General features: G+C 38.5%; 1 protein-coding gene across 29 annotated transcripts in view; it reads left to right on the top strand.

Moving 5' to 3' along the window:
* Positions 1 to 14,089, top strand: part of LOC110915448 (probable LRR receptor-like serine/threonine-protein kinase At1g07650) — an 81,865-nt gene that overhangs the window by 45,380 nt on the left and 22,396 nt on the right. For 23 of the 29 annotated variants that reach the window (XM_022160144.2, XM_022160140.2, XM_022160147.2 and 20 more), the window contains 2 exons: positions 8,922 to 9,072; positions 9,153 to 9,916. The exons of 3 other annotated variants lie outside the window; for them this stretch is intronic. In XM_022160144.2, coding sequence (XP_022015836.1) covers positions 8,922 to 9,072; positions 9,153 to 9,518 — 517 coding nt within the window. In that variant the 3' untranslated portion in view covers positions 9,519 to 9,916. Of the gene's footprint in view, positions 1 to 8,921; positions 9,073 to 9,152; positions 9,917 to 10,134; positions 10,357 to 14,089 lie in introns of those variants that run through there. 3 more of the 29 variants (XM_022160150.2, XM_035985332.1, XM_035985333.1) reach the window with 1 other exon arrangement.

Below are 14,089 nucleotides of genomic sequence, written 5' to 3'. Positions count from 1 at the left end.
CCATTCTGTTGAGGAGTATAAGCTGCACTAAACTCATGAAGAATACCCTTTGAAGTGCAAAACTCCGCCATGGCATGATTTTTAAATTCAGTACCATTGTCGCTACGTATCCGCCTAACCTTCAACTTATACAAATTCTCAATCTGAATGATCAAGTTTTTGATAATACCAAAGGTTTCACTCTTGTGTGCCATGAACGCCACCCAAGAAAATCTTGAATAATCATCAGTAATCACGAGACAGTATTGATCATTCCGAATACTCTTGTGCTTGACAGGACCGAACAAATCCATGTGCAAACGTTCAAGAGGAACTGCCACCGTGTTGATCTTCTTAGTAGGATGTCGTTTCTTCGTCTGTTTTCCTTTCTGGCATGAAACACAGACGTCTTGAAGATGAAAATTTTTAAGAGGAACACCATTCACCAATTCATTTGAAACCAAATGATTCATTTTGCGTAAGTGAATGTGACCCATTCGTCTGTGCCAAGAGATAGAGTCTTTTTCTGTGGCTTTGGAAACGAAACAAGTTGCTTGTGCAGACGTAGTAATAGCTTGGCTCATATCAAGGACGTACAAATCATTTATCCTTGGAGCTGACAAGAGAATCCATTCTTTTGGAATTTTGAAGCCGGGTTTCAGCACATAACATCCATTAGCATCAAAGTGTACTGAGAATTGCTTGTCACAAATTTGAGAAACACTAAGAAGATTGTGATCAAGTTGTTGCACAAAGTTGATCTTGTCAAAGCTGACAATCCCGTTGGATATCATTCCTTCACCCGTAATATAACCACCCTTATCTCCAGCAAAAGCAACATAACCTCCTCTAATAGATTTGACGTCGTAGAGAAGCTTCATGTCGCCTGTCATGTGCCTGGATGCCCCACTATCAACAATCCAATGACTACTGATAGTTCCTCCTGGAACACCCTGCACATGAACTTAATTGATTAGTTGGAGATGGGGACCCAAGCCATTGTGGTCTTGGGTCTTCCATTTTCATCAATAACAATAACATCTTGTCTTTGATGATTGGTAAATTCTGATGGTCCCCCTGATTCATTAACCGTTTTTGGTTTCCAGGTCTGTTTTGTTTTACCAGTGTTGTTCTTTAAAATTTTATCTTCATGGTTGTCTGAAGTTTTTGAATTGTCTGGTTTTACAGAAACAGCTGTTTTGTTAACCACATCGGTTTTAATCGCCTTTTCAATTTTCTTGACCTGTTGGCGTCTCTGTTTCATTTCCCTTTCTTTTACAAGTCGGGGATCTTGTTTTGCAGAAACAGATCGCTTACGGTCAGTTTGGTCATGGGGAACATCAACTTTTCCTTTTTGTTTATGAAGATATGGACAATTTTGAATTATATGTCCAATTGTTCCACACTCAAAACATGATCTTCGTTCAACAAACCCCGAAGTATCATGTGATTGTCTAGCCGATGATGATGAACTTTGTGATCCCGAGGTACTAGGTTTTGAACTACTTGGTTCATTTCTTTTCTGTACAGTTGCTTTCTTAACAAAATCTAAGTTAGATTTGTTTTCAAACGTTTCGATTTTGTCCGTTCCCGTTGATTTCACAAAGTTTACATTTTTGTTCTTCTTTTGATTCGGCTTCTTTTGCGCTTGAGCCGGTGATTTTCCTTTTGGCTTGGTGTGATTTTGCTGTTTTTGCATTGTTGGTAGTTTCTTATTGCCATATTGTTTTCGAATTTCGGCCTTTGGAATAGGAGGACATTGTGTAACTGTAACACGTGGTCCTTTCTTTCCTAAAAACTTACTTGTCGAATTTTCAAAGACTTTACTTATTAAAGATTGATTAACATTCTTAATAGGAAAATCTTTGTCAGAGTAGATTTTATCATCACCAACAAGAGTGTACAGCAAGTTCACACTCTCCGACTCTTTTTCAGACGAGGATTCTATTGCAACAGTCTTAGCGGGTTTTGCAGAAGGCTCACATAGAATGTGATTCTCGAGAGGTATGTCCTCATTTTTGACTACCGCATCAGACTTTGCTGGGACAACATCATCAGATTCATCATCAGAAGAATCAGCATCCTCAGTAATGACTGGAGAATCCTGATTCAGTTCAGTAGAAGACACACATGTATCTGCTGATACATCTGAATCTGATGATACTTCTTTCTTGTATCCGAGCCTTGTAGCAAACTCTTTTACATCTAGAGGAACAGATGGTTCAAAGAACACTCTATCCTCCTCGTCAGGCATTGCATCATAATTGTGTCTCACTGGTGGTGGACATTTCTTATAACCTATGCATGTGACATCCCGTTTCTCTTTCTGAACGTCAATGATGTGATCCAACACATAGCTAGAGCTCAAATAACTGTCTAGCTTAAGCTGGATCGCCTCACTTTCTGTTTTCACACAAGCCATCTCTTTTTGCATACTCTCAAGGCGAGATATATACAAATTAATGTCAGTTTGTTTCCTAGAAAGCATTTTTGTCAGTTCGGTTTTATCTTTCTTTAATTTTTCGATTACCGACTTAAATTCCTTTTCATGGTTTTCGTAAAACATGTTGGCTTCAGTGCATTTGGAAAGATCCACAGTCAACTTCTGGTTGTGGATGAATGTCACATCATACTTTTCTTGCAAAGCCTCGTGTTTGCTTTGCAAGTCACACCACTTATCCTTCAAAGAAACATGTTTGTCTTGCAAGTCAAACAAACTAGCTTGTAAAGCATCATGTTTGCCTTGCAACTCAGACATGTTTGCTTCCAACTCAGCACATTTAACACTTAAACTATCACAATTATCACAATTAATAGCAGTGGGTTCATCGACACATACCTGACTTGATGAACTGTCGACATTAGCCATAAAGGCTGAATGGAGAGAAGACGAAGAATAAGCAGCTTGATCCACCAAAATAGATCTTCTATCAGTTCCTGTTGCAGCTTCCTCCAAAAGTTCATCAATATCAGCATCAACCGAAGCACTAGATGTCTCACCCACATGATCATCGCCTGAACTCGAGGATTCTTCATCTGAACTCCTGCTGTAACCCGAAGAGTCTTCATCCTCAGAAGATTCACCACCATTGGCGGAAGATTCTCCACCACTGGTGTGAACTAAATCCTTCACAACTTCAGCAAAACATGCTGTTCCATCGGGAGCATCACCACTTAACTGAATTGACCAGTCACAACCTTCATCTACTTGAACCACAAGTGCCCTGTTGGCATTTGATGTTCCAGCTTGACTCTGGTTGTTGACAGGTATCAATGTACGTTCATTGTTCCTGTTCTTGTTATGCTGGTTGCCTTGGTTTCTGAAGGGATTCTGGTTCCCATGCTGTGCTGGCTTTGTACATTCCCTTTTAAAGTGACCCCGTTCACCACAATTGAAGCACTTTACTGCCTGTTTATCGAACCCATACTTGGTGTCTTTCTTACTTTCCAAGCTGGTTCTGCCAGTACTTTCCATGAAATCCTTTGCCCTTCTTACAGCACTAGCAAAGGCCCACTTGATATCCATCAAGTCTATCTCTTCCTTATCAATCTGCCGATAGTCTTCTTGTGTCAGATTAATGTTGCCAATCTGACCTTCCACTAACCCACAGTACGCGCTCACTATAGTGTTAAGCTTGAAGTGTCTAGCTGTAGTGTATTTGGTTTTGATTGCTGACCAGCAGATGATGTTCCTCCATAACACGCTTGTTGTTGAGCAGGAGGAGGAGGAGGTGGTTGTATTGGATTTCCATACATGTCTGTGGTGGGAGCTGGCTTAACAGGAACTTGTACTGGATTGCCATACATATCTGTGCTTGTGACAAACGCCGTTTGAAGTGGAGCATGTGGACCGGTTCTTGCAGGCGAAGAATTGGAAGTTCCACAATACATCTCTGGATTTTGTGGCACTGGAACTCTTTTTGCCTTTAAGGTTTCCTCCTGATCCTTGTTTTCTAAAAGTTGCACGAAGTCGTTGATGTTTGTAGTTCTCAAAACTCCGTTATACTTCAAGATTTCCAAGAAACTATTCCATTGTGGAGGCAATGCATCAGCAAACTTCTTCACCACCTCTGCTGTAGTTGTCGCTACTCCAAAATTGTTCAGCTCTGTAAGCAAGTGATAAAACCGGCTTGTCATATCTCCCAAAGACTCCTTATCCATGCACGTGAAACAGTCAAATTCTTTCTTGAGAAGATCATGACGCAATTGATGTGTTGCTTCATTCCCTACTCCTCTGGTTTTCAACCCGTCCCACAAATTCTTCGTTGTCTTGAAACTGACAAACTGGTGGTAGATATCTTTGCTTAACGCCTGAGTGAGAATGGCGTATGCTTTCTTTTCCAGATCATACGTTTTCTTTTGATCTTCAGGAAGATCGGCAAACGTAGCAGTATCTGAAGCAGCAACCTCTATAGCTTGATCGAAATCTGTAGTGAAACGTATCCACAGTTCGGTATTTTGACCAAGAACGTATGTACGAAATCTATCAACCCAACCCGGATACTCGTTTAAGTGCATCAACTTTGGAGGTCGATTCAAACTTCCGGTTTCGCTTTCGCTCAATAAGATACTTTGAATGCTCGGAGTTTGATTTGATACTAATGCCCATTGACCTGTCGATAAGGCATTTGCCTGCGAAGATGTCGACACCGGAGATTCGGCCCATGAAGGAGATAGACTTGTATTTGTGTACTTTCCACTATCTGGAGCTGGTGTACCCCAACATGAGGGAGTTGAACCTGTACTTGTATATTTTCCACTATCTGGAGCCGGAGTTCCCCACCAACTTGGATTCATGTTTGATAAGAAAAATGAATTCTATATTAATATCTCGAAAGGTGACAGCCAGCCGAAGGATCCAAGCTCGAAAGACAAGACAACACAAACTTGTTAAACCTAAACAGACTAAGATCGAAGGATCAATAATTGTTCGAAGGATCAACAGTGTTCGAAAGATCACTATTGAATTTCGAACAATGATTTCGAAAGATTCACAATTGAAAGATCCTTATCTTTCGAATATATATCCTTCGAAAGGATTCCCTGGATCGAAGGATAAGTCTCAGACTTTGAAGGATGTTTGAAAGATGATTATCTATCGAACTTCCTTTGATCGAAAGATGATCTTTCGACTTCGAAGGATATCCTTCGATCTACTGACACAGCTGACACGAAAAGTGACAGGTTGGTGAAAAGGTGATTGGTTGGTAGAAACTTTCGGCAGAAAGGTATGTTCAGGCCATACCTTTTCACCAAACCAGATTTGACTAATAAAATATTGCTTAAAATGGAAAGATCTTATCCAGAAACCGGTCACCGGAGTAAGCCGGAATTTGGCCGGAAATTACCAAACCTTTTAAAACAAGATTTTAAGTTACCCAACCCGTTCTTTAACATACCCGGTTAGTTTAGAACACGTTTTTACGTCAAGAAATGCGAGACAAACACTAAAAACGGGTGCTAAACCATGTGTCCAAACACTCCAAAGTCTTGTATAAACTCGGTTTTAACAAGGAAAAGAGCCAAAGCTCTGATACCACTTGTAGGTCCCTCGGAGGATGAGGTCAAACCTTAACCTTGTTATGTGAAACACACTAGCAAGTGCGGAATCCAAGCTAGAGTGCAAACCGAGATGAAACAAGCACAAACACAAGACACACAATATTCACCGATTAACACCACTTGTATTAATAAGTATGAAAGGTTCGGTTACAAGCTCAATGTTTACAAATCTGTTTTGCAAACTCTCTAAGTGTGTGTGTTCTCACAGAAGTGTCTCTGTGTTCTTGAGTGTCTATCTTTCTGTCTCTCTTGTGTCTCTCTCAGAAGTGAACACATTACATGGGTATATATACCCAACACAGATCTTCTGGTCGAAGGATCAGATAGATTGATCGAAGGATCATCTATCGACCTGAAACCTGTCGAAGGATCTACATATACCACGAAGGATGATCTATCGAGGTCCATCATCATCCATCGAAGGTTTATCTTTCGTGCTTATCGAAGGATCTAAACTATCCTTCGATGAGACATCCTTCGACACAGACATGTTACAGCCATTTTCTAACTGTTTGGCCAAGTCAAACCAGGAGGATGGTTGACTTGGTCAAACTTACAGGACTAACAAAGGACATCGTCTTATATCATACAGAATACAGACAAAATACAGACACAAGTGCACCAACATGTAGTCTCTACTATGTTTTATCGGATATTTGAAACCGTTCACACAACATGTGCCATAATGAAAGGTTATATAATCAATAAGCATTTGATATTGCTTGAGTGAACAACTTACATGAGAACATTACGACTGGTTTTTGATGTCACTTTAGATGTGTTTTGTTCAAATAGAGGCCCTTCCAAAAGTTCTATACATTTCTTTATGCAAAAAGTTCTATACATGTCTTTATTCAAAAAGTTCTAAACCTACCAAAACTGATATATAATCTTCATAATCAAAAAGTTCTATACGTCTTTATTTACATTATTCTATGATCTATCATTGAATTATCCAAACCTTCCAGTGGGTCTCCGTAATGTTCCTAGGGGTTCCATTTCTTTTCATTGACTCTTCATGATTGTCCATGAGAATCATGGTCTCTTCCTTTGAGTTTGGCTTTTTTATGTCCAATAAAAGAAAGAAACTATAATTCCCATGGATTAGAGTAAATGAAAAGATATGTAACTGCTTGGAATGTTACAAGACACCATTGGAAGGTTTGCATGACTCGGTTTGCATGACTCTATATCATCAGGGTTTGCCTGAATAATTATACCCATTACTTGTTTAGCATCTTTTGTGGTTAGATCCACTAGTTTTCACATTCTTGACACCTTTACCTCATACACATTTTATCTTTATGATTATTCTTGGGCATGTCGATTACCCTTAAATCATTGCCCTATTCTTGGAGGACTTTGACCTCACATAACATCACTTTGTGGTTGGATTTAGTTTTATCCAACGATGGTCATGCCCTTAACCATGGGTGTCTCATGAACATCTTGAACCTTGCCTTTTAGTGGTCATTCTTCTTTTTAAATTTCCTTTTCTACTCAGACTTGAGCATTCTTGTGCCCATATAACACCTCGCTTTACCTTGTGTGGCACCTTGACTCTATCTTAGGCTACTCTTCTTTTTGATGGAACTAAGAAATTGCATTAAACACATGCATGTCTGCTTATCCTCGCACTACTCCCTAAGCTTCATTTCCACCATTGTTTGCAAGCTCAATTTGCTCAGGTATGAGCATTCAAATGTAGTCGATCACATCAATAACGCCTCAACCCACTCTCTCTTACTTAAGTGGTTTTCATGCCGCCTGTTTTCATGAAGATATGTCCCCAAGTTTCTCATAATCAATATCTTCAATCATCCTTCGGTTTACACATTCCTTCTCGAGTGCATATGCTTTATTTATCACCTTGACAAGGTTCTATACTCCCGGCCTCCTTTGGTTAGTCATGCCCCATGGTTGTGACCCAATCGCGATATAAAGATTGTTAGGATCGGAAGTCTCTCAAACACTTTTGGATTGTTCTCTTATGCTTGAATTCGTATAGCCTCCTCCTTTTTTCGTCATTGGCATTATGTGGACTTAATTTTCTCTAAATCTCTCTCCCAAACTCTTCCCACACACCTTTCTATAGTCGACAAGTGCATCTACTTTCCATAGTGGCTTTTGTGTTCCCTCTTCATCATTAGGTTTACGCAATCATGTAACTATAGTAAATGAGCATATCTATTTTCTCTCGACCACATGCCTCTCTCATTGTCCAGATGTCCATGCCTGCACCACATGCATTTATACTCTTTAAGTGGATTTTGGTTGTCTCGCTCTTGGTTGTGGTAATCTCCGATTTGAAGTTAGCAATCACCTTTTCTTTTCGATTTCCTAGGAATGGCGATTTATTTAGAATTACCAACTTCATTATCGTAGCGGAAGCTTTGTCTCCACTAATCAACCCCTTCTTGCATTCACTGTCACTTCTATCAAGTAGCGGAACTTGAATTTTAAGTCACCACACATTGACAGCTTTCTTCAAATCATCCGTGATATCCAACATACAATCCTAACTCATGCAGCTTTTGGTGTGAATCTTTACCTTATGTCTTCAACTACAATATCAATAACTCCACATCCATAACATCATTTCCATGCTCACCACCATGTCTTTGAATCCTCCTCATTACTTCTTACATTGTTGTCTAGATTCTTCTAGACCTCAATTCTTATCGCCACCCACAATAGTTGCTATAGTTGCTGGTGCAACATTTCCAGACTCGGTTAGAATCCCATGAATCGATGTTCTCTGGTATCGCGTATTACAAGCTTTTCTTTTAGGCTTCCATACGAAACTTAGTCTCTACTATGTTCAGTCTTACATTATGATATTTGAAATGATTCATAAAACTTGGACTGGAAGGCAAGATTATACATGTGAAAAACATGTTTGTAGTTCTTAAGAAAACGTTTTACAATAGATCTTTACAAGCAAATGTCAAACATTTATGAGGTGTTATGAGGTCTATTTAATTTATACTTCTAATGCTACCAAAGAATCAGTGTTTGTAATGCTCCAGTTCAAGAATATTCTTTATAAGTTATTGTTTACACCACGGTAGGATCTTTAATGGATATATCCATACATTTCTATGGAGTTTCCATAACAGTCAAAGAACACCCTATATGTGAAGATCAATAAGAATTTTAGTTTTTAACTTTGATATCTCTCTCTCAAGACCAATCTGTAATTTTGAAATTTACAAATCTTCTGATCCATGTCTTAGGTAGTTTGTGACATTATCCTATAAATTGGGCTAAGATCCATTAAAAGTTAGTCGCCCAAGCTACGTTAGCTATTATTTTCTTTTCTATTGTTTATCATTGTAAGCTTCTTTTACTTATCTTTCATTTTGTTTCTGGTCCTTCAGAGGGTACATGGCCCCAGAATATGCATTGAGAGGCCACTTATCATACAAAGCAGATGTATACAGTTTTGGGGTTCTTTTATTGGAAATTATTGCTGGAAAGAGTAATATGAAATATCACCCAACTGAAGAATTTATTTGTCTTGTTGATTGGGTAAAACTCCTTTTGCTGAAACAATGTATTTCCTTCAGACAATCCTGTATAATTTATCAATATGTTTCTCATTTCTAAAGGTTGTTGCTCTTAAACAAAAAGGGTGTTTGATGGACTTGGTGGATTCAAGATTGGGTTCTGATTTTAATAAAGAAGAGGCATTGAGAATGATACAAATCGCTCTACTATGCATTAATAAGTATCCTGCTCATCGGCCTACCATGTCTGAAGTAACAAATATGCTCGAGGGTCGTATCAAAATTAAGAAACAAGATATTAATTTAACTACCTCTGATGATGAGTTTAGGTTGCAAGCACTCAAAATGAAGCTTGAAGAGATACAGACCCCTTACTTTGATGAACTGGAGAGTTTCACTAACCCTTCATCATCTATCCACGACCAATATACTGATAGTCAAGCTTCGGAAAAAAACTTGTTAATTTAATGCTAGAGTAAGCATTATTCTTTTTATATCCATTGTAATGGATTTTCTAAAATCTCTACAACTTACTATGACTAGTTGCAAGTGTTGCTCAGCCTTCAGAATGACATAGTCACCAATGGTAGGAGGGACACATATATGGAGCAAAGAGTTATGCTAAATTATGATGATGATGATGATAATAATAGGATGTATGTATGTACGTATGGTCATTCAGTCATTGAAAGAGTCGGTCGAAGTTATGATCGTATATTTGCGGAGTGTGAGACTCACACGATTGAGCCCATGAAACTTAAATATTCTCCGGTCCTCATCTTTAAATGTTGTCTTGCAATGTTTTGAGAATATTTTGTGCGATGTGTCACCTGCATAGATATTTGGAAGTGTTTAAAATTATATTATCACAAGCATTCATCAGAGCTTGATCTCTATCTATTATTATCGCGCGCGGTTCCATACACTTTTGCAACATGTCGCTCCTCTGATCCTCTAGAGGACCCGCAAGAAGTTATCATGTCGTTCTTTAGATACAATTGCTTGAGCAACACAAAACGACTTGTGTGTCGATTTCACACCCACAACTTGAACAAACAAAAGTTTATATATGTTCTTTTTGTAGGTCGGGTTGATCATCAACATATGTGGGGCCCTCTCCCAGGTGTAATAAACGTATTTTCTGTTAAGCAACATTCTGTCTTGTATCTTCACTGAAGTGTGACCATCATGCATTTGGTGTTTAATCTTTTTCATCACATTGTCTATGTCTAGTAGAATACACACGTTTTGTGGGTTATGTTCTCTTATGGTTAAATGTATGTTATGTGGCTCCATGTTTTGAAAATACAGCTTCTCCACTATAAGTTCTTCATTCCGGGTCAGCCTCCTATCAAAAGCATGACCCTCCAAATGTTCTGCAAGAACAAACGCATGACCCTCCAGAATGTCTAATTATGGTTGTGATATTATTTTCACCACCACGATCGCATTGTAACCATATCTTCATGGCCCTTGCTAATGGCCCATCGCCTTTTATCTTCGTTCTTCGGGTCATGATGACATAACCATTCTTAACTGCAACCCAAGCCTTCAACTCATCAGCAGACATGAAATCCTAAAACAACGGTACGTTAGATTAAATACATCGAATAACACTTAAGTGACAAGAATCTCATACCTGGTAGGTTTTAAACGATGGGTTAGGACCTTCCTAGTACTCCAGATAACTTTATGCAACGTATGATGGTTCAGCTTTGTGAGAATGGGGAACCCCATATGCGTACTCCAGATAGCTTTGTGCCACGTAAGATGGTTCAGCTACTTGTACGAACTCATGAAACAACCTAATGGTGAGACATTGGTAAAAATAACAGCAACACATCTTATAGATATTTTTTACCTTGTTCAAATCAGGCAGCACTCTCCCGTCATCACAATGAACACAACCTCCTTACCTCTATCAATGATGGATCCGAAAATCCCTTCTGACACTCATGACTCGTTTGAATTTTTGCCAAAAAATAGCTAACGTCCCAAAACGATATCGTGATACGAGGGGTTTCAATGGAAGAATCAAATGAATTTTTGTTTTGAAGTTTTGTTTGATTGACCCTCCATGCGATTGCAAGGCTTTAAAAGCAATTTGCCGACCTATATACGATGCATATAGCGCTATACACTTCGTTAGCATTCCACTTTTACAGCTACCCCCCCCCTAAGATTCCTGGACAATACACATCAGTCAGGACTATACATCACGTATAGGGTTTACTTGTGCAGCATGATTCTTGGACAACATACACATCAATCAGCCCTCTATACGCCACGTATAGACTTATACGGGACGTATAGAGGGCTTATTCAATACAGTTGTAACCCTAAACGTGTCGTATAGGGGGTGTCTAAAAAAAGGATCACCCTTAAAATACCACTAAATTACCATATATATAAAACAAATGTACTTCAAAATTTTGTAAAACTAACCATCTGTCATCAAAATAATGAACCGAAACAAATTTGAAAAATTATCTTGTTAAGCTTATAACCAAACTAAAAATTCTGAAAAAAAATATCTAAAGCATAAAAATTGTACAGTTTGTGTGTCAAACTTTCAAAACACTAATTTGTGCAGTGCAGTGTATCAATTTAAAGCATTAAATGCCGCATGCGCCTGGCCCCACTATCGTCTCAATGGAAAATATCTTGTACTCTAGTAATCGATCGATATAGAATTTACCCACTACGGAACCCACGGGCCTGGATGTCGCACCCATAGAAGCCATCAATTTATGACATATGTCAAAATACCACTATTGTCTTCCAGTCTTGACAATTATTTACTTCTATAACCCAACTCGGACACGCCACAACACGTAGAATACGACTCCTTTAACCTGATTATGGTTTCAAAGATAATAACTGTCACACCCAAAACCACAAGCGGAGTATTACCGCGAGACGTGTGACTGACTAGCATCATACCACCAATCATAATAAACATTAAGTAAAGTAAAGTAGAACCATTGCAACCAAACGTTTAAAGTTCACCAAACTAAAGTCCCAAAACCAAATTTAAAAAGTCAGCGGAAGCTTAAGTTCAAAACCAAAATATAAGTTAAACGTTTTATAAGTTTATCATGAACACACAGCGGTTCATGTCCCACAACGACTCCTTCCCCATGCAAGCTTCAGCAAATAACCTAACGGCTTGCAAAGCATGTGGTAACGTGTCAACAAAAAGGTTGGCAAGTTCACAGTTGGTTGTCCGTTTTAATGTTGTTCCAAAAACCATAAGTTGTTAAGTTGTTTCGAAAACCAAAAGTTATCCAGTTCCATGTTCCCATAACCAAATACCGTGGGGGCTACCCCATGTTGTAAACTAGTAGGCCCGTTACCATATCGACTACTGACTTAAGTCATGTTTATGTGTCCTGCGTCAATGTCTATCATCATTGACAGTGCCCAAGTACATTAGTCCACTCCCGTCCTCTGCCGCACGGTGTGAGGCTTGTCATATCTAATAGCGCTATTTAACTAATGACCCATTCGCCAATGGCCCAACGATTAAGTCGATATAATAATGAGGGACTTCACGATAGAGTTTTGTCTAGTAAGCTTAAGGTTGTTGTCCTACTCAAGGAGGACCGAGGTACGTATTCTACCCAAGGAGAATACGCATGTTGCATCCCACCTAAGGGGATGGTTGTTAATTAACCCATTCCCAAACCACCGGGATATCCTTATTTAACTCATTCCCAAACCACCGGGAATCCCATGCTTTGACGAAAGTGTGAACTCACCTTTGGTTGCTCGGTTGGACTCTTATAATAGCTAACAGTTAGGGTTGGTCAATCGCGTCCTAGTATAATTACCACGTAGTCCATTAGTGATTTCAAATAGAACACAAAGTTCCTACACGCATCTACCACATACCATGCACTCAATTTAATAGTTCACGCCCATATATACATTCCACCTGTAACTACTCAAGAGCAAGCATACGATATTTCACCTAACACTTTCATTGACATATAACAAGTTTGATAATTATCAGATAACATAACCCACATTTAGACACGCAAATCGCTACTTATATTGTTTCAGCTATAATATCCAAAATTGGGCTGTTTTCGGGTATTTTAATAAAATAGTTAACTTGATTAAAAAATTCCTAAATTCTTACAGAATGTTCTAAACAGTCCAAATATTAGTGTGTACAAATATTAGTGTGTAAAAATCTCGGGATCCAATTCGTTACCAATTATTTTATAAAAATCATTTACCGGGCTGAAATAAGATTCGTCACTTTCTGACTGCAGTCCACAAAAAAATTCATTTAAAATTCATCGTAAGTCCGATTAACGAAATTCCAGTTGACCATCTTATATACAAATTTCGTGACCTAACTCTATCCATGTTTGAAGTTATGATGAAAAACAAAACACACATTTTCTGCAGAAAAACATAGCTTTTGCTGTTGTACAAAACGGACCTTTAAAAATAACAAACCACCTCGAAAAAATATGATTCCAGCGCCATTTGATTCCTTTTTCAAAAAAGTATAATTTAGACTTTAGAAAATCAATTTTTCAATTTATAACGGTCTGTTTACAGCCAACTGAAGTTGGCTGTTTTCATCAATCAGCATGCAGTTTTACATTTAAACGACACCAAAATGCGTATAAACGACCCTGACTCTTCCTAGTAACAACTAACAGCAGGTTAATCATCCTTTACCATCTAACCATACCAATAATCACAAAACCGTAGCCATAACACATCACGATTTTTCACAAAAACGCAGCCAATGATCATTTATGCATACAAATTATCAATTACTTCAACAAATCACATACTTAACCGAAACAAATCATATAACATTAAAACCCTAGCATGTCAACTAAAAATCACAACCATGATTATACAAATTTTCACCAAGAATCATAATCCAAAACAAGCATACTAACCTTGGAGCAAGATAAGGGATTACAAGGAAGTGAAAGGCGAATCAAGAAGCTGAATCAGGAGCTAGGGTTTGATTTTCGCAGGGGAGTCTCTTCCGGTCGACGATCACAAGG

The sequence above is a fragment of the Helianthus annuus genome, chromosome 16 (assembly GCF_002127325.2).
Source record: "Helianthus annuus cultivar XRQ/B chromosome 16, HanXRQr2.0-SUNRISE, whole genome shotgun sequence".
In the NCBI taxonomy this organism is placed as follows: Eukaryota; Viridiplantae; Streptophyta; class Magnoliopsida; order Asterales; family Asteraceae; genus Helianthus; species Helianthus annuus.
Note: the sequence above shows the minus strand (reverse complement) of the source record. Positions and strands in the feature narration are given on the sequence as shown.